This window comes from Xiphophorus couchianus, chromosome 13 (assembly GCF_001444195.1).
Source record: "Xiphophorus couchianus chromosome 13, X_couchianus-1.0, whole genome shotgun sequence".
NCBI classification, from domain to species: domain Eukaryota; kingdom Metazoa; phylum Chordata; class Actinopteri; order Cyprinodontiformes; family Poeciliidae; genus Xiphophorus; species Xiphophorus couchianus.
The window spans coordinates 12610315-12635297 of record NC_040240.1 but is presented as its reverse complement, the minus strand read 5'-3'; the positions used below and the strand labels follow the sequence as shown (position 1 = coordinate 12635297).

The 24983-nt window shown below is 39.4% G+C and overlaps 1 protein-coding gene across 3 annotated transcripts in view; it reads left to right on the top strand.

Moving 5' to 3' along the window:
- The first annotated feature begins 10279 nt into the window (after nt 1-10279).
- Nucleotides 10280-24983, top strand: part of ripor2 (RHO family interacting cell polarization regulator 2) — a 73234-nt gene continuing 58530 nt past the window's right edge. Inside the window, exon 1 of one of the 3 annotated variants that reach the window (XM_028036349.1) lies at nt 10280-10381. In XM_028036349.1, coding sequence (XP_027892150.1) covers nt 10321-10381 — 61 coding nt within the window. In that variant the 5' untranslated portion in view covers nt 10280-10320. Of the gene's footprint in view, nt 10382-15679; nt 16077-24983 lie in introns of those variants that run through there. The other 2 variants (XM_028036348.1, XM_028036354.1) reach the window with 2 other exon arrangements.

Here is a 24983-nt window from a genome sequence, read left to right as displayed (position 1 = left end):
AATACACAAGTGATGTTCAAATAATCGTATACAGTGTGTATTTACAAGCTTATAATTCATATTGATTCATTGCAATATTTACAAATTGATGATAGCTAGGTCATTGCTAAACCGAATTTAAAGGGAGGGAGTAACAAGGGACATCTACTTTAGAAAGGAACAGTAAAGTTTTGACCCATGAAGGGTGTCTCTGTCCACCTGTCTACCTTCCAGCCTCCTCAGGTAGCCGGCTCAGCCTCGCCGTCCAACCGGCTCCCCTCCTGGGAGGCTCAGCTCGGAGGCATCACGTTTCTCCTAGCTGGGCACTCTGTACTTCAGACGCTGCCTGTGGATAGGAGCTGTGATCCTCCCCAGAACCGAGGGAGTTGGGTTCCACTGGCTCATGCATAAAAGATAGAGCAGTGGAAGGAAATGTAGCTGAAGCTGCTCCATCCCTTCAGAGAGGCTAGCAGAGAGCAGCAGAGGAGGGGGAAAAGCTGTTTTTAGCTGTGAAAATACAGGCTGTTGAGGTGGTGATTGGCACTGCAGCTTCTTTGGAGGAAATATCTGTCCTAGGGATGGGAAGAAAGAAAGGTGTGCTGTTTTTGAATGGGGTGACTAGATATTACACACTGACACCTGCTCGTCAAAATGGAGCTGTCTCGGCGTCTACACTGGATGCAAAGGCGACCCTGGAGGCCTCATGTGTGCCGCAGGAAGTTCAACCGTAAGCAGACTGAATGAGCCAAACTTAACTTTTTTACTTTACTACAGGACAACTATTTATTGTGTTATTGGCTTCTTTGCTGTTGTTTTTTTTTTTTGGTGCTCTTCTGGTTTCCTTACCTGGCCTTTGATTGCTTGCTATGAGCCAGAGAAACTTCTGGCGAAATTTTCATTCTTGTGTGTGAATACTTCAGGATGACTAAAACCCCAATTCAGACTGGTATTAAGGGTGAATTAATACCATAGTGGCACACATGCTAAGATTAGCAGAAAAGCAATCAAAACATTGTGATTCTGATAAATATCCCAAATGAAGAATCAGTCTATACTTATGATAGATTGTAGAGTTTTCACCCATTTTTTTAAAAAACAGTTCAAGCTCATTCAGATTAGATGGAGAGCATCTCTGAACATCAACTTTAAATTTTCCCTGCCACAACTTCTTATTGAATTTATGTTCGGACTTTAACTGGGCCTTTTTAACACGCGACTATCCTTAAAAACCAAACCACTCCATCGTAGCTCTGGCTGCGTGTTTAGGATTGTTATCCTTCAGGATAACTACCCTCTGCTACAGTCTCAAATCCTTTATGGCCGTAATTCTTCCATAATTGTCTTGTAATTGCCGCCCCCACCATGTTTCACTATGACTGCTTCTCTGATTAATGGCCTTTTTACTGCCGGTTTATGTGGATAAAGATATGTTTATGGGTTATTCATTTTCAGATGATGGATTGAATAGTACTCTATGAGATGTTCAAAGCTTGTTGTTTCACAGCGTTACTGCTACAAAGTCTTCAGAGCTTCCTTCCTCAGCTGTCTGTTGTGTTTCATGATTTCAGATTGTTAAAAGCTTGATATTGAGATATATTGAAGTGGAAATACTTTGAAGGATACAGATTTACTTTGCAAGTCCCTGTAAATGACAGCATGCCTAACAGTTCAATATTCTTCCATAAGCCTCAAGGAAGTGTCTAATGAAATGTGTTTTCTTTTCCTTCCATCAATCTTTCTGTAAACAGGCTTGGTTAGAGAGATCTCAGAAAAGCTTTGAATGTTTGTTCAGACCAGTAAGCAAATGTTTGAGATTTTTGGGGGGGTCAAATTGTGAGGAGAAGATAGATGCCAGGTGTTTGTTTGTTCAGTATGTGAGCAACAACGTAGCTCATACATTTGCAGTGTTTTCTGACTGAAAACAAAACATGCATGGAGTTTTCCATGAAATAAAATGCTTATTTTAGATGGAAACACTGAGTTTCTTATTCCTTACTTACTCCATTAGGTATATGTTTTCTTCTTCTTCTGTAGTATGTCTAGTTATCTTTTAATTAAAAGTTTGTTTTCAGTTGCTTGACCACACATTAGTTTATGATGAATTGTTTGCGGTGGTCATCCACTGATCTTTGCTGTTTTGTTATAATGAAGATATTTCAGAGGAGATTAATAAGGTCGGCTCACTTTGATATCTTGTCGGATGGCATTTTTTAATTGTTGGTCAGATTAAATGTATAAAAGCTGATTTTAATCATGTGAAATAATAAGACATTTTTTTAATTATGACATGGAACAGTATTTAATTTTTCTCTGCTACTCTTCAGAATAGGAAAGACAAGAAAATATGTGGTTCCAGTAAAACAGATGTGTGCTAATATTTGGATGTCAGGAAATTAAAGAAAACGGGACCTCCTTAACTTGTTCATAGCTGGTCAGAGAAAAAAAACACTGGATGAGGACCCATTTATCTGTTCGTCACACATTAAGCAGAAAACAAATCTCCATGACAACCATTCAGTTCCAAAGAATCTCAGGAAAGTGTTTTTTGTCCAACCGTCCTTAGGTTATAAGTGTGGAGGTTTCTAAAGCCTGCTGGGACTTTGATTAGGTCTCCGTGCTTTGATTAGGTGAGATTAAAATTAAACTTTCTGAAAATGAAAGTCAGCATCGCAGACGAGAAATGGGATGTTTTTCTGGGTGATGCATTATTTACGGCGTTCCCAAAATAAGCTCTGGCTATTTCCTCTGGTCGCACTACGAGTATCACAAATCGTTTCCTTGGATTAGCAGAGGCCTTACACTCACGATGCATCATGCTTTTAAATGTTGTTTGTGATGAGAAGATAAACTAATCCACACTCCACAGTTCTTTCAGTTTTTTTAGGTAACATATTAGAGCCTCTTTAATCTGGCCGCCATCAGCAGAGCTTTAAGGATGAAAACTCTCAGGTTATTGATTACTTCCTTGTAGGGATCCTTTGATCAGCTTAGTACTGCTGATTAGTTCAGTGTTCATAAGTAAGTTCTTCACCACAGGATTGTTATCCCCAACTCACTGCAGAGATTGGAGATTTGTTGTATAACTTTATGTTGCATAATATGCCACCTTTAAGCCATTAAATGGTAATATGCAGTAGTTTTAGATCTCCCCATATGTCACAAGTAATTTCGCATAAACTAAGATTAATGAGGCTTTCAAAAGTGTGGAGAAGGCCAGATGATCTCATGACTTTGCAAGTTTCTGATTGGTTGGTTACAGCATTTGGCATGAAAAGAGGCACAACTCAAATGCATTTCTGTTTTGTTTGACATTATATTAAAAAAAATCTAAATATATTTATAATTGTGGACCTCCGCAAATGCAAGTATGGACCCTATGTGAATGTGTTTTGGTGTGAAATGTGCTTTTTAGTTGCTCAGAAATCTCCAAAAAGATCTTCATTTGTTAAACTTACTCGCTTTCTTGTGTGCAAGAAGAACCATGAGCTAAAATATAGTGACAAATTTTCAGAATGAATGGACGTTATGATCTCATTCATACAATGCGAACATGTGACTAGAGAAATGTCACATTTGCCAACATTATTTTGAAGACTTTTGCTTTGAGGATGATTGTGAAACTTTTTTGTTGTCGTTTAACACTCTCTGTGTCCAGCAACCACCAGCAGGGGGCCTCCACAGTCACGCAATAACACCAGCATTCAAACACACAAGTCTTTGCTAAGCTTTTCACGCCAATCAGCAGTGTGTTTGAGGCATGAAAGTGTTTTCTTCTTTCCCTGAGGATTTATCCTGTCTTTTGTCTGCTACCACACTGAGGGTACAGTCATTAGATGTTTTTTTTTCCCATCCAGTCATAACACAGGCCCTCATTTGTTATCTGTTAGACTGGTGGGTTTTTTATAACAGGAAGCTGTGACGGAGGTGATAGAAATAAACCACTTTAGCAGATTGTATGATTGTGTTCCTCCTGACCTTTCTGACAACACTTTTCTCATTCTCTATTCCACCTCCCCTCACTTTGCCTTCCCATCGCTCGCCTCTGCCCTCCTCGCACTTACTTTATTGCTTCTCTTCTTTCTCATCTCTTTCCCTCTCCTTTATTTCTCCCATCCCCTCCGCTCCTCCTGATCATCATTATCTCCCCGATGCTCCCCTCTCTGTCTCTGCTCAGATCCATAATGGTGGTCCACGCTCCGAACATCTTCCCACTCCATGGCAACGCGCCTCCTCACCACTGTAGCCTCTGTTTCTGCCGATGCAGGAGGCTTCGTTGGAATGTTGAACTGCACCGGAGGAGATTATACACCTTTTGTTATTTCTTTCACCCTGCCACCTTTTCTACTTCAGTTTCTTCTTTCAGCACATTTTTCCTTCTCCCTTTCACACCGAGAGAGATTTATTTCACAGGCATTCATGGTACATGTGAGTGAATAGTTCTGGCCCATTTCTCTGCAGTTTCACACAATAAAGTCAACAAGCAGAGCTGCTGCGTGGGCTACTTATGAGGACAGAGAGAAAGTCTAATGGAAAGAGAGTGAAAGTCATGGAGAAATGAACAAAGGCCACATGCACTGTTCACACACGCATGCAGATGTGTCGTGGACAAAAAAGTGCTGCAAATATTTTTTGTAAACTTTCTGCAGAGAGAACAGATGCATCTGAATTTATTTTAAAGTTGTTCTACCTTCAAAGCTTTGCCTTATAAAAACAAAACTATTGAACTGTACTTTATTTTCTATTCAATATTTCAGCTAATTTCATTTCACTACAGTCATAGGAGAACCAGATAGAAATCTGAAAAAGTGCAGGTGAAACTTAAGGCCTTAAAATGACTTCAAAACCAGGAAACTGCTACTGCTATTACTGAAAGAACCGTTCTAGAATATTTAGAGTTCACAGGTGGGGCATCCATCTTAAACTTAACCCACAATGAAGATAATTTAAAACAGCAAGGAACCAACTAATGACCCAGAAAAAAAAAGAAAATTGTCCAAAAGTCCAAAATGTTTTTGTCCCCAGTTTGCCGTTAATTTTACTTTAATGTTTCACACAAATTGTAATTTTTTGACAGAGACAATCTTTGGAAATACAAAATACTATTTTCAAATACTGATTTAGTGAGAGAAAAAAAGTGATTCAAAGTAACCAGGTCATAAGTGTAAAAGTAACTGCCTCCAAAATCTAATAACTGGTTTTGCTACTCTTGGAGGCTGCAGCTGTCATCAAGCCTGTGGAAAAAGCTGAAAATCAACCTTCTGCGTCACCGTAGAGGCTCTCTGTGGCTCTGTGTTCTTTGTAGATTTGTTTTTATTCAGCAGGTCAAACTGGATTTAAGTCCTAGTCTTTGACTAGGCCATTGAAAAGGCTTTGATCTTTGAAGTCTATCATCTTTTTCTCATGTCCAATCACAAACATTTACCTTAACTGAGGAAAGTAAAGACTGCAGTGCTTTAGATGTTCTTCTGAGGCCCTTGGTGACCTTCTTAATGTGCTCATAAAGTAACTTTTGTAGGCCTGTGTCTCAGGATAAGAACACTGCTGTTCCATGTTTTACAAATAATATTATAGCCCGTTCCAGATTGGCAGATGTTTGTTACTTTCTCAGTTGTTCTTGAATTTCTTTGAGACCTTTCAGCCTGCTTCATGCTGTCAGACAGATACAATTTAGGTGATTTTTTAGTTTTATTTTTTTAATTCTTCAGCTCAGGCTGCAATGAACCCTCAGTCTGACAAGTGAAATAGAATCTGTTATGTTTTCAGACACAGCTATATTCAATAATATGATTTTTTTTCTCCAAATTTTATATTAGCTTTTTGCATCCAAAGACACTTATGTTCACATGTATCTGCATTTGAGCAAGTTGCATGAAACCCTGACCTATGGTTTCTTTTTGTATTACCTGGAGCGAAGGGAATCAGTGAGGAATTATTTTCTTGTGTCTGTTCTTGCTGTCCTGGAGCAGCGTGACCAGGGTTCAGGCTGACCTTGTCCTCCGGTTGTGGATATGTTGGCTTTGCTTGTGATGACTCACAAGGCTTAGACTGGAAGGAGAGAGAAAACAAAAACATTTTTAAAAGTCCAAAGAAATAAAATCAGGTCACTGTGAGAATATTTGTCGTCTCAAAGTGTGCAAATGCACTAAGTGAATTCTGCTTCTTTACCGAAGGCTTCATTTTTAAAGAAACAAGAGTATAAAACACATAATGCAGCACCATAGTATTCACAGGCCTTGAATATATTAATATTTTGTCAAATGACAACCACAAACTTCTATTCTGTTGGGATTTTTATGTGATAGGCCAACAAAGTGCTTCGTAACAGTGAAATGGAAGGAAAATGATACACCTATTCAACTGGTTTTATAAATAAAAATCTGAACATGGAAACATCAAGATCAAAAAATCTGAGAAATGTAGTGTGCATTAGTACTCTGCACATATGAGTGAATACTAGTGTTTTGGTGTTTGCCCCTATCTGTCAGGTCTTTGTTTAGAGTTGTGTTGATTATTTGATAATAGTTCTATTATCATTGCTCAATGAATTCCCCATGATTTTTGTAAGTATTTTGTTTGTCATTCTTATTGAACTTTAATCATTTACTTGCGACCGCTACCTCTCTACTCTTGTTTCTATGTTGCTCTGCTTTATTCTACGAATAATAACATAGCAAAACCTTCTATCCTTTTCAATCCACTTCACAATTTTACATGAGTTTTTGGTCGATAACATAAAATCCTAATAAAATACATTGAGGTTTTAACTTCTAAATATATATATATGTGTGTATATATAAAAGGCATAAATATGTTTGCAAGGTGATGTGAAGCCGCAGGAATCTGAATTAAATGCCTAAATTGCTTCTTTTTTCCTAAGTTGTCTGACACTGAGCACAAGATACAAAGTAGCCTCCACCGCCTGTTACGTCAACTTCATCAGGACATGAATAATAAGTACTTGATGAAAAGCACTGGGCTGACTGGTCAAACATGAAAAGCTGGCATCCCCTTCCTAACACCGACTCATGAGCTCATGGTTCCCATGTCTCTGGGTTCGGACTTAGCTGCCAGTTTCTTCTTTGTGCTTCACAGTGGAGCTCTCGGATTTTCATGGTGGCCAGGATGTGGCTTTATTGAGTGTCCATTACTCTCAGAGAGATGCCAGTTTAACATAATTGTGTGTGTTTGTGTGCGGGTGTGTGTGTGTGTGTGTGTTTGCAAGATGCTGGCTGTGAAAACAGATCCGGCTTTTTTGATGAGAACAAACATTCAAATGCTGATGAGCCAGAAAAGAATGTGGCTTTAACTCTGTGTTGCCTAGTTTCTTCTCCTAAAGTCTCTTTTTGAGGTGTTTCAGTTTCTCTTTTTTCACCATAAAACAAATGAATTTTGGACTAAAGCATAAAAACTGCAAACCTCTCTACAATTTTGATGAGGTTAATTATTAAAGACATATGATTTTTTTAATGGCAAAATTTGGTGAAATCTTCAAAGCGCCGTCTCATACCACATTTGGTAAGTGACACAATGTCAGGGGCCCGTAAAGCAGGACTGCCAGGTTGTTTGGTAAGAAGGTTACAGTGTGAGAGCTTTAACATTTATTTCTTAGTTTCTAAATACACGCCCATGCAGCAGAGCCTGTGTTTCCTCATCTGCATTAAAAAGACATCAGCTTCCAGCACAGCCACCAGGTTTACTCAGTCTAAAGAATCAGACGTTCCCATGCAGCAAGTCAAAAGCCAAAGCACTGCCTTATCCCTCTAACAGGTAGAGGCAGTTTGTTGCTATTGCTTAACACATGATACTCTTCGTATCCTTCAGATTTTTTTTAAGCCATTTAAAAAAAATCTTTTGTCCTTTTCTTTCCACGTTCCTTCCGGCTACTACAATATGCTGTCATAGTCAGAGATTAAACAGAAAATGGGGAAAACGGAGCAAAAAAAAAGCATCCAAAGTTCAGACAGATCCCTGAGGTTCTTGAGTGTAAAGCTTTTATTAACGTAGGAACAGATGGAGCTGAAACCGCATTTAAAAAGCTGGTCTGATGTTAAGAATAATTTGCTAAATGAGAAAAATTTAGGTTTGTGCAGCATAAATCATATGTGGGTCATGTAATTGTAGCGAAACTAATTTTCACTCACCGGGGAAATGGACAGCTGTGTAGTGTTTTCTCAAGTGAGTTAATACGAAGTCATACACTCCTTTAGGCATATTTAAATGTCTTTTTCCATAATGATGATGTAACTAAGGAGTGTTTCGAGTTCTGCTTTTCTTGCCTGTTATCTTCGGACAGTAAAACAGAGGTCTCTCCCTTCATGATATAATAAAACTGACCTCTTTACACAATTTCATCTGGGTATTACAAGCAGAGCTGCAATCAGTACTTGATGTTTTTTACACACCATTGCCCAACCTTTGCCTCTGTGTCTCCACCCGGTTTCTGAGAAACTGCTGTGAGAACCACCCTGCGTATCCGCTTGACAGAATCTGTGTAAACTTTTAAAAAATACCTCCCATTTCTGTGGCTAACGCTGCCCGTTTAAAAATCTGGGTTGTCTGTATTTTTCTGGTTTTGAAACTTGCCTCCCCCCCTTTGTGTAACCAGCAGGTGTAAGCTGTGGATTTTAAGCGATGGGCAGCGTGGGAAAGGAAATGAGGGTTTTCAGAGCTATTGCCACCTTGCTGCCCCACCCTGCTGCAAGCCGTCTCATCTCCCTGTCAAAAATAAACCTGGATTACACCATATGCGCTCATTTGCTTCCCCCTGTGGTATACATACAGTACATGTATGCAAATATATGATGGTATTTGACACTTTTAGCACACAGATGATGAAAATGTTTTGCTTGCAGGCAAGTTAACATTTTAAAAAAAAATATTCCCATGAAAATGAAAGTTCTGCAAAGAGGATGAAACAAAAAAAAACAAACTCCTTCTCTAAATCATAGAGAAAAAAGTTGCTTGCTGACTACTTAGCTTAGACTGAATTATTAAGATTTTATGTGCTTAACACAAAGTAGAGCAAACTTTCAAACTGGGTGGAAAATAATACATGATTATCATATTTTTTGCAGAGAAAATCTGATAAATGTGGCTTGCATTTATATTCAGCCCCTTTTACTCTGATGCAGTGGATAAAGAAGAGAGCAGAGAAGCAGTCATGAGGCCATGCTGACTCTGGAGGAGCTGCAGAGATCCACAATTCAGGTGGGAGATTCTGTTGACAGAACAATTACCAGTCACCCAATCTGTAAACTGGACTTGATGGAAGTGTGGCAACAGGTCCTGCTTGCATTTTGCACAAGTATTGTAGGGAAGACAATAAATATGTGCATGTAGAGGTATGTTAAGACGAAAATGTACCATTTTGATCCATAGGTAAAGTGCTATTGGAAGAGTACGCTGCATCTCCATGAACTCACCATCCCCATTTTTAAACTAGGTAGTGGCACCATCATGCTGTGGGGATGCATGACTTGTTGATGCATCAGGGAAGCCAGTCAGAGTTAATGGGAAAACCAACTACAGTAGACTGCAAAAGACTTGACACTAGGCTAAAGGTTCGCTTTCACAACAAGGCAACAACAACCCTAGATATACTCACTTAATACGCAGGCATAGTCAAAGTCCAGATCTAAATCTAATTGAGATTTTGTGACTTGAGTATACGTGTGTTTCCAGATACTTTCCATTTCCAGAGCTCTGGTTGTTTACAAAGAAAAACTGCAGGACGTTTTTTACCATGTAGATGTCCAAATATGGATTTACGCTAAAAGACTTTAAACTGTAAATGCGGCAAATTTGGGTCTTAGAAGGCAGAAGCATTCCGATTTTTCCATTTGTGGTGGTCACATAAAATCTAAAAAAAAAATACACTGAGGCTTGTGGTTGCGACCTATCAAAAGCCCAGGAAACCGCTGTGCTGAAACTGCACTGTAGGACATATGTATAAATATGGAGTTGCAGAGACCAGTGCAGAGACATGCTGTGGTCTACTGATTCATTCGGTTCAGTGCGTCAGTGGCGCGTTATCGCCTCCCTCCAGGTGTAGCCAGCAGGCTGGGAGCAAAGCCGCATACGTCGCTTCTGCCATCTGTGCGGTGCCAGTCTTCACAGCTGGAGAGAAGCGGCTGCATTGTTGTCATTGTCTGGTGCCCTCTGTGCACTCTGAGACAGCGACGGAGTGAAAGGACAGGAGAAAAGGAGGCAATTGTGAAACAAGGACAGAAAAAATACAATGGCGGCAGGGAGAGACAGGGAGAGAGGCCAGAAATAAAAGCTGGGGAAAAGCACTAGAAGGAGCAGTTTCTGAGGAAGCTCACAGCCGGGGAGTTTAGTGAAATGTATCGCAGAGTCAGGACTTTCCACCATGTGAGGATGAAAAGATACCGATATGAGTACAGTAGGTATTTGCCATTCGTTGTCTTGTAAAGTTACTCTTCATCTGCACAAATTTGCCTGTTTTCAAATAACTCCCTCTGGTCTGTGCACCAGCTAAATGTTCTCAGACTTTACTGGTTTGTTAAAGTGGAACATCATGTGTTGTTCTTTCCAGCACCAGGCTTTATTGAAGTATTTCTGTCTGCAGTCTGCACCGTTTGATGTTTTTATGCAATTTTTCTCATAAAGTTGCCCGAGGAGCTGATAGACATGCACGTAGTATCGTTCTAAGTTGCACTGTTATTAATTTAGCTGCAGAAAGTTTTAGTTTGAAGTGGTCACTATCAGCAGCATGGATCATACATGCATCAGTAAGCATCGCAGTTAACTGTATTTGCCATGCTCTGTGCTTCCTCGTTGTTACTCGGGCAACCAGTCATCCCTTTTCAATCATCCCGTTTTGTAATTTGTGAGGGAACACAGAGAGAATACTAAAGTTTTGTCCTCTTTCTCTGTCATTCATATCCCACTTTTGGAAATTGTTAAACAGAAAATGACTTAATGAGGAGTTTCCATAAATATCTGCCATGTTGAAGCAAAAGAAGTCACTCTGGTCTTGTTAAATGTACTAAATTCTTTTTTTTTTTCAACCTCTCCATCCCCCTCCATCACACCAGTGATCTGTTGCAGCAAAAACCTGTTCACGTTCTCTGGACTTGGGCATCTATTTTCCACATGATCATTTGAATAGTCTGTGTTCTGTGTTGCACTTTAAGTACCCTGCATTGTTTGGACGCTCTGTTCCACGTAACCATGCTTGAAACTCATAAACGTTTTCGGTCTTCTGAAGCGAGAAAAGGTGCAAGTAAACATTAGGATAATGCTGGCTGGTAGTGGAATGTAATTGATTTTTTACTAAAAATAAACAGTGAAATGAAATTGCAGCACATTTCTTTTCACTTAAGCAGCCGAATGGCTTTCTAGTACAGTACTCTCACACCTTCGCCTTCTTATGCATTTGACACTGCAGCACACACTGCATGCACAGTTGAATCTCCAAGTAAGATAGCACCCATGGAGTCTATCGCCAATGCAGTCTGGTAAATAATTCTGGCTCTTCAGGGCCTTACACATGCTGGCCAGGTGGCAACTAATGGATGGGTAACACTTTATTTGACAGGGTGTGCATGAGACTGACATGACACTGTCATAAACATGACCTAACAGCTATAGATGAAGATGAAGAAGTCTTTATGAATGTTTATGACCATTGTCATGAAGTGTCATTCGATACATAATGACACTTTTAATACAAAGCTGACAATTTTAATGGACTTTTAATACAAATTTTAATTAATATTTGCCTTGAAAGTGTCATTATTGACTGAATAATGCACAGCTGACACTTTTAATACCCTTTTAATGTAATTTTGTGACACGTCGTGACAACAGTCGTAGACATTCATAAAGACTCCTTCATGTTCATGACAAGTGTAAGAGTGCAAGCTATGGCACAGGAGATGGCATCAACACCACATCAACACAACATTTTTAACTACAACTCTTGGATCAACCCATATAAAGTTTATATTTTGGGTTTAAAAGCATAAGGAAGTCATCTTTGTTTAACAATCATAATCTCAGATACAATCCATGACCTTAACAAAGGCCGCAGAGAGTGCAATAAAAAAAATTGAGATGGTTGTGATGGTGAAAACAAGCACAGATGTGAGGTGGTTGTAAGATTTAACATAAATATAAAACGTAACTGTAAGAATGCTAAATACTTTTTTATTACCTTCTCACGGGACAAAAGGGAAGAGGCTGCGTGTCTTTGAGTTAGCGCAACACCATTAGCCTGCATGCAACAGTACATTACATCTGCAGTTCTAATAACTGATATTTTAGTAAACAGTAACAGGCGTTCTGATGCATATATTCAGGGCCAGAGGAGGCACTGTGTAGGAGGCTGAAGCTGCCTATTCATTCCTGGGACACTCATCATCTGGCTGGATGCAGATGCTAAAGAGTTGCATTGTTTGACCGCATTCAAACAACACTATTGTACCGAGCGGATCTGATTGTGCTTTTCTTTGCACTGAGAGAGAAATAAATGCATGTGTATGTGCTGAGCGGGTGTCCGAACTTGACTGTGTTTTAGTGTCGTTACTGTCTGACTGTTCATCTCAGTCCGGCTGCATTTGCAAGCACAGTTTTCTCTGTGGTGACAATGTTTCCAGCCACTGAAACACAGAAGACTAAATGTTACTCAAATGTGACCTCACTGAAGTCTGCAAGAAACGTTAATGGATATCATGAAAACATGAAATATGTATGATGTAATCTGTGTGGCGGTTGTACCAGTCCTGTTAATGATGTAGCTCTGGGTTTGATTGCAAAATGAGTCATGATTTAATCACCAGGACATGAGCTGGTTTTAGGAGAGAACAGATGGAAGTGGGATGAAGCTGCAGAAGACAGCAGGCTGTGCTGTGCATGTGTCATTGTGTGTGTGTGTTGGGGGGAGGGAGGGGTTCTGCTAGTTGCCTGCATGACCCGTCCTTTTTCTTCTTCTTCTTCCTTGAACTGTGTCTGTGGCATCGGGTTCATGCTGTCAGCAGGTGATGTTTTGGTGCTGCCCTTCTTTTACAGTCCAGCAGACCTTCAGCATGTGTATGTGTTATTAAGGTTGATCATTTCTGCAGAACATTCTTGCATTGTAGACTTTTGACATTGCCTAAATTTGAAAATAAGTTTATCCCTATTTGTCTTTACAAAATAGCTTAGACTCTTTTAGGTAGACCGATGATTATTTGTGAACCTTCAATGTTGGATTTAGGTTTTGACACATTATCGTGCTTTGATCAAAACCAAGCTTTATATTTAGGGTCGGTGTCCTGCTAGGTGAACCTCCACCCAGGTCTTAAGTTTTACGCAACGTCCAATATTTATATATTGTCATTTCCACCCTTGCCTCAGCATATAAGCTCACTGGTTTTTATTGTTCATTGCTGGATTTTTCCATTTCTCTGACTCTACCTGTGTTCATGTCCTGTGCCCCTCAAGCACCTGGTGGGAGTTTTGTTATCCTATTTTTCAAATTTCACAATGATCCTCCCAGGTTCCTGTGTACATTTTGGCCGAGGTTCAACCATACAAAACATGACACCAACTCTGCTGTGAACTCTCCACTACTTTCTCCCCGACCTTTCTGCTGTGTTCATTTGTCTTCATGATGCAGCTTGTTGACACATGGAAAAAAAAAATCTCTGAGATCTTCACACAACAGCTGGACATATATAAAGATTAAACTACACATGCAGGACTCTGTCCTGGTGATCTGTTACATAAAATTGCTGATGATAAAACACTGCAGAGTTTTATCTTCAGTGTTTTACAATACAAAATCACTAGATTTTGTCTAGAATCACTAGACAAAATCGATTGAAAATCCTTTTGCGTGATAGAGTACATCACCTGTAGCCTATGCTGTGCAAAAACACACCTTTAAATATGAAACTGGAATCAATTTATTAAAGGGGAACATATGTAAATGTGTATCTTGGTGTTGATTTCTCAGTGTATGAGGCTGTTGAAGGATTTACAACAGGTATCATCACCAACATGGTGCCTGCGGGAACCAAGTTTCCCATGAAGACCATATGCATAGTCAACAGGGCTGTTCCAAAACAAGATAAATTATTAAATCATTAAGTGATATAATTAAAGGTAAACTGTGTGTTTTATCCATTTGAATTACTCAGTAGCCATTAAGTAGCTCTATTGCAAAAAGGTTGGACCCATGATGTACACAAACCAATATCGATAGATTTGTTTTATTGTGGGTTTTGTGTTGTGGTTTAGTTTATTTAAAACATGCAAAGCTGAATTTTGTGAAACAGTTTTCTGAGTTTGTTTCTTAAGCTTTAAACCGAATAAGCCAATGTTCTCTGCCGCAACACAAATTTAAAATCCTTGAATTACTGACCAGCAGTTCACATGAATTAGAGGAGATGGCTTGTGCTAGGTGCTGCTGCTGAGACTAAAATCGTTGTAGTGGGATAAAAACTAATTTAGGGTGGCTGAGATGTTCAACCTCTGCCGCAGTTCCAGCTCCACTTTCAGTAACTAGTACTGTCTCATTCCCTTTCTGCTTAACATTACACACAATATTCACAATATTAGCTCTGTCCACAAGATCATCACGTTCATTTTTGGATCTGGCCAGCATCTGACGATGGTTTTGACATACAGACATTGTCTGAACTCGCTCTGTGGAAAATGAGTTTGCTGCCAGGTTTGCTCCCATGAGCTTCAGCTTTAAAGGGAAGCAGTGACAGAGGAGGGCAGGTCTGAGGGAAATGTGATAATGAACTGACTTGAGGCCTAGTTTCTATTTTGGTTTCAAATTGGTTTGTCTAAATCGGGTGAGTCAGGGAAACAGCATGGAGAGTAAAGGGAAAAAGAGACGGGTTTCGCAAAAAGGAGGAAGAAAAACAGAGAAGCCGGGGCAATGGAAATCCTATTTCCTTCTTTCCCTTTAAACTTTTCACCACACCTCTCTCCCTTTCTTTTTCACTTCAGTACCCAGTCCAATTGCTCCTCTTGTGAAAGTAAATCTGTTGGGCTACTTGGCACTCAGACAACAATCCTGAGTGCTACGCTGCTGGACTGGACATGACTAATAAGAAAATGTCCCAGGAGTTATGCAAACCTCTCTTTTTCAAAAGTCATCATTCATGTCTAGATTGAACAGATGTAAGATCATGGAGAAGAACAGAGTTTGGTGCTGCTCTGCAGTTTTAGTTGCAGAGTTCAAGGGCCAAGGGGTACAAACTCTGTTACTGCAACCTAATAGAAGAATCTTTCTACTAAAGTTACTTGGTAAATTATTCTGCCTGATTTAAATTGCTTTCTGCTCAGAGCAGGTGAGAGTGTTTACTTGCAGCCTGAGCCGCTGGGGAAGCTTTCAGAAACAGCAGATGACGCCAGACGTTATCGGCACTGCCAAAGCCCCCTCGAAGTGGGCCAAATGAAAAAATAGAGAGAGCAATCAGTGTTGTCCCACGAGTCCTGATGGGCTGTGAAAGAATGGCCAGCAGAGACGCTTCATATCTCACACACCATGCTAAACTCTCACTTTCACACTTTTGCCTGTTTGTGCTGCCTCAAAACATGCCATCAAATTATTCCTGTTGATCACTAAGCGCTCGAGCTGACTCATTGTGGAGAGCTGTACGGTGGATGTGGACACGCATGCACACACTCCACTGACGCTCCTCTTACGGCACACTCTCATTAACACACACATGCGCACCCGCACTCGTACAAGTGCTCTCCAAACGGCACACTCTCACTTCAGCTTTTGCACAGGATGTTATGAAATCGGCACTCTTGCTGAAACTTGGTGAAGGTCGCTGGGTGTCCTCTCTTGCATCCACCCACCCACTCTTCACCTGACACACACACACGCACACACGCATTGCTGACAGCAGACAGCTGAAGCACGCTCAGCTCAGTCCCAGTCCTCTCCCTTCTCGTGTGAGGAGCCCGCCGGTGGATCGGAGCGAAGAGGCCCCGGGCCGGCGTTGATTCCTTCTTGCAGCCCAGACGTTTTCTCAGACGGGTAGGAATACTGATGGCTGTGACCGACATTCCAGAGGATGACCTGGATGAGATGATGCGTGAAGAAGCGGAGGACGTCTTCTATGAAGACGGTAGGCTTGCCAAAGGGTCAGCTGGGAAGTGTTGGGAAGCAAGTGTGGGTTTACTGGTGGGCAGCTGCAGCTGCTCGCGTGGTTCACTGTGGTCACTCTGGTTGGTTTGTGACGCAAAGTTGTTGTCTGGGTGAAGAAAAGGGTAAAAGTGATGGTTGAATGGTGACCCAGAGGGATCTCCTCAGCTGTGTAGGCGGGGTTCACTGCTACAGGCTCGAATGGACTTACCAAAATTAGAAATTCACTTTTAACAGCGCGATGAGAAATATGAGTTATTGGATGAGCTGCTGGTGGGATTTATAATAACCAATCTATGCATGAAATGAGTCTAATTATTTCTGTCGTAATGAATTCTGCTTGCTGCTTGTTTCCTGTTCCTCTTCTTAGGAGTTTTTTTTTTTTATTCAGTCTTCTTTTTTTTAGAAAGCGGAGAGTAACCGTGCCCTCTGCAGTGTGGGCGTTCTTGTATAACAGGCATTTTAAACCACAGAAAAATCTACTTTCCTTGAGAGTTTATAAGCCTTCAGAAATGCAGCATGACAATAGACTGTGTTTTTAGTCATTTGATGCATGATTCATTTAACAACACAGTTCTGCAAAATTATTCTTTCAATCAATCAACAAAGAATTCAATGGAATAACTAGAAGATCTTTAGTGTTGTTGTGTCAGAAAACCTGAACAATGTTGGTTTTGTCTTTCATTTTACCTGCATTGGTTACTAAAATAATGATCTTTCATGAACTATCAAAGTTCAGACATTAAAAAACAAGACAACAACAAAAGTACACATAGGGCATGCAGAAATGTTTTCTAATGCGTGGTTATCTCTATGAGGGAGACAACTGCATTTTACTTTTCTTATTTGCAGGAATAATTTGATCTTCTGTTAGCTTTCTCATTACGTTTTGTACTGTCATGACTAACAATGTTCCCAGGGACTTTGAAATGGAAATATCCACAGCATGACAAATACTCAGCCATACTTAGGAAAGTGAACATAATGTGCGTTTTAAACAAATTTATATTTTGGTTTCTGGTCAAAGCAACAGCTCAATCTTGTGGAAGTCAACACCTCCAGTTCAAGTGCTTGTAATGTGTATTAATATATTCTGTTCTACCATTATATATATATAATGGTAGAACAGAAAATACTTTTGCTATTTCATCATTCCCATTCTCATATTTATACCTCAGGAAAGCAGAGTCATGAATTACCAATTAAATCTTCCTCAAGATTCTAAACAACTAAAGTAGAGATTATTTTGATACTTTGTGTAGTAGCTACTTGCAAAGTTGTTATTCAACAGAGGCAAAATGCTTCATTAAACTAATTTAAACACATTTACTGCTCCTTCTTGGAGTGAATAATTCCTCCCAAATTAATTTGTATTTTCATTTAAGTTTAAACCATTCTTAAGCGACGATGGCTGTGCAGATAGTGCAGCATGTTTACATTTCATACTCCTACAAGCACAGTTTAGCTTCACATCTAAATGTTTATACATTTATATTTAAGGTTTATTGAAAGGTTCTTAAATCTCAAATGGCCAGTTCATGAGGATGTTCCCTGATATGGCATCACTGGATGTGATCTGTGTGACGATGCCTATTCTGACCCAGTTTTGACTGATTTTTCTCTGCCGGTAATGTGACGTTGGCTTTGAACAGCTCAGCCAGGAGGTGCTCCGCCAGATGACTCTCTGCGGCAAACCAGCCAATCACGGCACACAGATTCTTGTAAAATTGGCCACTGGGCATCAGAGTGTTTATTCATAGACACATCTGAAGGTTGCAGAATGTGGATCACTTATATTTTCTGTTCTAATTAGCTCTCTGGATTAGCGATGTAAATTATTCAGTATTGCTTTGTGTTTGAATAATCAGGAGTTTCATTTTTGGTGAAGCTAAATGAAAATATATCAAAGCTGTCCTACTGTCTTCACATGAATTAGCTGTAATATTAATGGCCAAAGTAAATCTTCTCTATCCACTGCAGTTTTAATTGGATGTTGGGCTGCCACGAAGGGTCAAACTGTGCATCCATTTACAGAATGTTTCTACTTCATCGTGTTTAATCAACTTCATGGACAACAGAGCATAATTTGAAAATATACAATAATGGGTTCTGTCAGTCAAAACCAATGATGTAGAACTGATTCTTTTTAAAATGAGCATAACAGTGGGAACAGCAGAAGATTAGATCTAACTGTGGCCTGTTGACTGTCAAAGACCCAGAAATTTACATTTTACTGGCCTTGAAAATAACAAATTGGACCTTAGAGAGCAATAATGTCTTAATATATGATTTTATCTTAGTCTGATGCATTTATTTCTGTCTTACCTTGAGATTCAGGTAAATATGCACAGTGCAAATGTTAAATCCCTGCAGTTGAAACCTTTCGAAGGTTAAAATTTAAAGGTGAATATTTTCTCGCTTAGTTCTATATATTTCATTTGAATTGAGCAAAAATATGGATACAATTTATCAACAGGTACATTTCTGCTTGTACCTGTTGTACCTATATATACTGTATATATACAGTATATATGTATATATACATGCATTGTTTGTTTTTTTGCAGTAGAATAATCTCACTTTAAAAAATGTAATCAGTCTGTAGTTAATTGTTTTTGTAACCTCTCTTCTCACACATCAACCTTACTCTAGTGGCATGTCCTTTTGTCTTTCTCATTTAGAAGAGTGATTTGGAAAACTGGGCCACTGTGATTTAGACATTACTAAAAGTGAAGTAGAAATCAATTAAACGCATCAGCTCCATGTTATAAGAATCATTTTGGGTGCTACTGATGTAAAAATAAATAAAATAAAATAAAAATCTCACTAGAGTCATTAAATAGACTCAAGCTAAAGGGTTGAATAGAGGATTTTAATGAATCTTAACCAGATGCTTTAGTGCAAAGAAAAGCACTAAAGCATCTGGTTTCAAATTTGCAGAAATAACCTTGTTCGGCCTTGACCTCAGAGCCACCTTTAGTAGCAGGAGTGTGTGATATATGTTTGCTGTCACTGCTACACTCTCGGAGACAATTGGCTGGATAAGGCATGGTTAGCCTAGCTTGTAACATTGAGCTGAATTATGATTACCCTGACCTGAACAGAGATGGCAGAGGAGGGCTTCGCTTCGTCCTATTCACTCAGTGATTCAATTCAGAATGCATGAATGAGCAAGACAGTGTAGTGTGTTTTTACACAGACTGAGTAATGTTTTTTGAGTTCAGTCCATCAAAGCAGAGACATGAAGATGGGGCTCGCAGGGCGAAGGCCACGTGTCGCACAAATCATTTCATTTGTATGTAGGAATGTGATTCCAGCGTGACTCCATTCACTTCATCCTGGCTGCTGCATTGTATCAGATTGCTGTGTTTACCTCTCCAGCTAAACTGAACCACATCAAATCTGATTCATGTAAGCGGGATCCGAAGCAAATTCACGTTATATTTTATTGTGAGGCGTTTCAGTCTGGACGTTTTGCTCAAATCAGACTTTAGTGTTTTGTTTGTCACGGCCAACACAACATGGGACATCAAATCCAGCGTGCTGGCAGCGCTGAGCAGAATAAAGCTTCCCAACTGGGAGGCTTTATGGGGAACAAAGAGGAAGAACAAAAGTTTAAGGATGAAACAAATATTCTGCATATAAACTGGAATGTTTCTGCATTCGCAATCTGGACCAACAGATGGAAAAACTTTTACTACTCAGGGCATAATTCAGACAAATTGAAAATGTGGGCAATTGTCATTTACTCAGTACATCTTTTTTTTTTGTTGCTGTTTTTCCAGTAGTTTAGTGTAATTGAATTTGTATTTTTTTAGGTGTTTCTCCCCACCCTGCTGCAAGGAAAATGTTTCTTCGGGAAAAATATTAAATTGACACTGAAAAGTAACAAGCAACACTTCGTAGTTACTTACTACACCTTCCCTAGTTGGCACCGATGGAAGGGATCTGTAAAAATTCAACTTTTATTGCCTAAAATGGATATTTTGAAGAACACACCCTTAAAGCTGACCACTTTGTTTTTAGTATTTGTGCGTTAACACTCTTCCTTTCTTACCCTGTTCGTCTCTTCAACCCGTCCTATGGGATTTCTACTGGATTTGTCCGGGACCTGAGATGATCAATGATGCAATGATGGCAATGATTATGGAAATGATTATTAATATTTATTTTCACCAATCATGACGTCTCTCCTGATGAATGCTGCAAAACCAACCAGAGTTATTTGACGAAAGCTTTTTGGATGCGGAGGACAATACAAAGATACAGAAAGGACGAGGTTCAAGTGCAACACTGAGAGATTGTTTTTTATTATTATTTTCTAAATTTTGCACTGAAAATAGCTCCTACACTGCAACTCTTATTATTTTGAATTTTCTAATAGAAAACCCCACAGCACCTCTGCTTGAACCCTCAAGTTGCAAACACAATTCTGCTAAAACCACACAGAAACTCAACTTCCAACATCCAGTCACACACAAGTTAACACAAACACAGCTCTGCTTTATATCATATATTTATCACACATCCACACATGGTAAATATCCCCTTCAGAAACATGCATCTGTTAAAATTATTCTATCAGTTGGTGGAAAAGTACACAGAAGCTGCATTGAGACCAAAAATAATCACAATGGTTTCTTTAACGCCCACTTTCTCCTCAGCACAAACTCAGAGACTTTGAGTTCGGTCTAATTTTACGCTTGTGTGCCGAAGAACTCGAGAGCAATGTGTCCCCGAGGAGAGAGTCAGTCAAAGGACTTTAATGACGGCACAAAAAAAAAAAAAAAATGGCTGAGCATGAGATCGATGGCGCCGCAGTTGAACGTGGCATGTTGGTGTTTTGTGTCTAAATAAGCCAGTGTTTGACTAACTGGGTCAGGTCAGAAAGCATGAAGAGCTGCATTCAGTCACGAGTGAGAAACGCTGCTGGAAACACTACTGGACTATTAAGATGCCTCGAAGCAGGATGAACTTTAGATAAAGTTCAGAGAAGCGCAAAGGAAACAGATTCCACTTCAAAACACCCGTTTGAATTAGTGTTCAAATACAGATCGTCCTGCTGCTGGAACTGTTTAACCTCCTTTAATGTATCTTTCAGGGTTTTTCTTGCAGCGCAGTCAGTTTGAAACCCCTCTCTCTATGTTTTAAAGCATACTGTAGTTTAGGTATGTCAGTATGCTTAAGGATTTTGTCTTCCTCCAGGATTACTATTTATCAAGTTTCCTTTCCCTGCTGAAGAAAAGCATCCCAACAGCATCATGCTTCCGCCGTCATATTTAGAGATGTGGATGATGTGTTCAGGGGAATCTGGCGCTAATTTTCCATCTTACATGTAATTTTCCATGTAGGCCAAAAAGCTACATTTCATTCTCACCCACATTTTAGAAAATGTTGCTTCGCTTGATGCTTAAATAACCTCCAAAGTCGTTTAGTTTTCTTCCATTTCACAATCTGTTGCATTTAGTTGAGTAACTTTTTGGGAAACAATGTATGTTGAGGAATATTTTTATTCCTCAACATACATTTTACTCTTACTTGAGTAAAACGTCTGGATACTCTACTCACTTCGAGGAACATCAATGAGTGAAGAACAAGCTTGTTTTAACCAAACATCCACCAAAGAAGTTTTATATTGACAGAAATTGATTAGGAAACATGTTTCTTTTGCCCGATTTTGTTATTTTGTAATTATGAATTATTTTCATTTCGAAAATGAAAATAATTAAACACATTATATTTTGGTTTGTCTGATTATGTAATTTTTATATATCAAATAATGGATGTTTTGATCAGTTACTTTGTACTTCAGTAGTCTTTTTTTAACCAATGGATGGCTACTTTTTACTTTTACTTGAGTAAAAGTATTTTGAAGTAGTACTACTCTTACTTGAGTACTCTGCTCCTCTCTGCCATTAAGCCTTATAGTTTCCAAACTATAAGGCTTCACCTCCTCTGTTCGACTGTGGAGATTGTCTTTCTTTATGTCTCTAAACCTTTTCTGAATCATTTTGATGTTCACTTGTGAACCATTATGATGTCGTGTGTTACAAATGGTTTTTTTTGTGATTGTGATCCCAGAAGTTTTTGGATCTTTAAGAAGACACTTCCAAATAGTTGTGTACTGATCCTTCTGGATGAGCTCAGGGTAAATTTACGTATAAATTGGGTAAACCTGGACTCACTTAGGTAATGTTGAAACATTACAACGTAATAGAGTTGAAAGACGAGGCAGCAGGTTTAAGGAAATGACACGTACATGAACGAGATGCTAACATAGCTAATGGTGTAAGAAACTACTGGAACTGTTTCAGGAAACTTTATATATTCAATAATGTCACTTTGTATTTAATTGCTTCTTACTGATGTTTTTTTTTGCTCATTCCAGCCTCGTACAGATCTCCTGTCTTGTCTTTGACGTCTTTTAAGAGCTCCAGGAGGACTCTGTGGACGGGTGTGATTTATATGCATAACAAACTGAGGCTAGGATAACCTGTAATTGAAAAGTTAATTGTGTGTCAATAACTAATCATGAGAGTGCCGGAGCCACAGTTCTGTGTGAGTTGAAAGGGACAAAATATTTATTTGACTCAACTGCGTGCAAATCAATATTTATCTTTTATATAAAGCTTTTTTTTTCCTGCGTGGCATTTCTAAACTTACACAGTTCACCCCACTGTAAGTTGAGAAGCTGCAGAAAAGCTCTGAAGTAACTCCACACCTTAACAGAGAAACACTTTTTATGTTCTCAGCTTTCAATCTCTGCTTTGCTTGAGGGCTTTTCTTTAAAGTTTGTCACCAAAAGCAGCAGAGACTTAAAGAATAAACGCATAAATCAGACCATGACGAGACATGCATGCTGCTCTTTACTGGGCCAGAGGCCAAACGTAAGGTCTTATTTCCCACTGCTCAGAAATTCTTCTCCTATCAAGTGATCGCAGTGGAAGAGCAGCATTCCTTCAGCAATGAGGTCACAGAAGAAAGGGCATTTAAATGCTTAAACTGACCCACTTTCATGTCAGCTGCAAACCTCGCTGGATTTCTAATTTGAGTTTGTTTGTTATGGAAACTCGATGACATCCGTTGAGCTGTGCCACTCTGATGAGATCATGTGTCATCCTTATGGCAACAGAGAGTTCATCTCACTCGCTTTAGCCTGGGGGGTTGATTATTTCAAACCGAGCCATTGCTGTATTACACAAACTTTTTAAACAAGTAAATGGTCTGGTGTACGGAGCTTGTTCAGGTAGAGAGACTTATAGATGGGCTGAATTTCACAAATCCATTTCTCCTTCAGACTCTTGTCTGTACTTGCCTTATGGAACGAAGGAAACAGTATCCTCCTCCAAGCTGCCAGCCAGAGCGTCGGATCAGAGTAGATCTGTGCTCTTTGGACTGGAAACCTGGGAGGTTGGCTTCATTTAATGGATACTTTATAGCATTTATATATAAAACTGCTAGCAGCTGAAAAAGAGGTGATGTAGTGATAATGGTTTTTACCACAGATCTGAATCACCCTCACTGTGCATTCGTGTGTGTGGATGAGTGTGTGAGTGTGTGTGCTGTAATCCAAGCTGTTCTGCTCAGCGTAATGGGGACCAGATTTAGTTGAGCTTGCATGTTTGAGAGTCTCTGTGACTCGTTCACCTTCAGGAGACCTTCCAGACTTGCTTCAAGTGTATAAATCAAATACCTTGGAGTTAAAAGGCTCTCAGACGAAGAGAGAAAGAAAAGCCGAGTGAGGAAAAGCAGGTGCATTACTCTGCAATAAACCGATCCAGTTTTACAAACGGAATAACGATGAGCCTAATTTCAGCTCTTGCCTCTACAAATAAGCCTTATTATTAAATTTTCCACAACGGATTGACCTGATTGGTTTGTCTCATAGCAGGAAAAGCACTGTTGTAGGAATTAAAGCTGAAAATAAAATAAAAGTGATTTTCAAGGAAAAAGCAACCAGTCATCAGGTCAGTGGCACTTTAAGCTCATGGTAGCTTGAGCTTATGATATATGCACTTTGAATTTTTCCAACGTTCTGACTGGCATTAAAAAGATTTCACCAAGCAGGCAAACTTAATCCATGGCATCCACACCAATGAATACAGTGATCAGATTATTGAACACGCTTGGATGGGTCTTTGTAAGAATAGGTCTGGAAACTCAAGCTAGGGGTAGATATTCATACATTTTTAGACTGTGAAGAAAAATGCCTCACCTGCATCCTCTCATGCCGCTTCCAACCTGAAGGAAATACTCATGATGCTCATCCTGCATAAAGGATACCTGATGGCGGAGGTGCAGAAACTCCTGTGTCCTTATAGTGAAATTCCACCGCTTGCATGGAAACATCCTTGTGCAGATATGATTCCCTACTCGCTAAGTACTAAAATTGCAGCAGCACGCCCTGCTCTGCAACTAAGCTTTCCAAATTTGCTTCGATTCAGAGATGTTCAGAGAGTCGTGGATTCTAACCTTAAGCAGAGGTCACCATCCTTAAACTGTGATGCGGTTGCATTACTGTAACATGCAGAGTGTTGTATTTAAATTTGACCTGCAGAAGTTGAGTAAGGGGTATTTTTAACCAAATTAAGGAAATATTTTTAGTGAAATAGTGTGTTTATTTGTGTTTAATCATTTCATCCTGATTAAACACAGGATTAAATAATAAGTGTCGCTCAGTGGTAGGAAATATTCACATTTCTGGGATAACTGCAATTCAGACTATAGGGCTTTCTTGTAGAGAAAACTTTGTTTTCTTTATGAATGAAGCAGCTTATTATTGATACACTGCAGGTTTATTATGTGATTTCTTTTCCAGTGGGTGACCCCTATATCTGTAAGCATGTCTCAATTTACTGCCAAGCTGTGGTTCCAATGTGCACTGCGACTG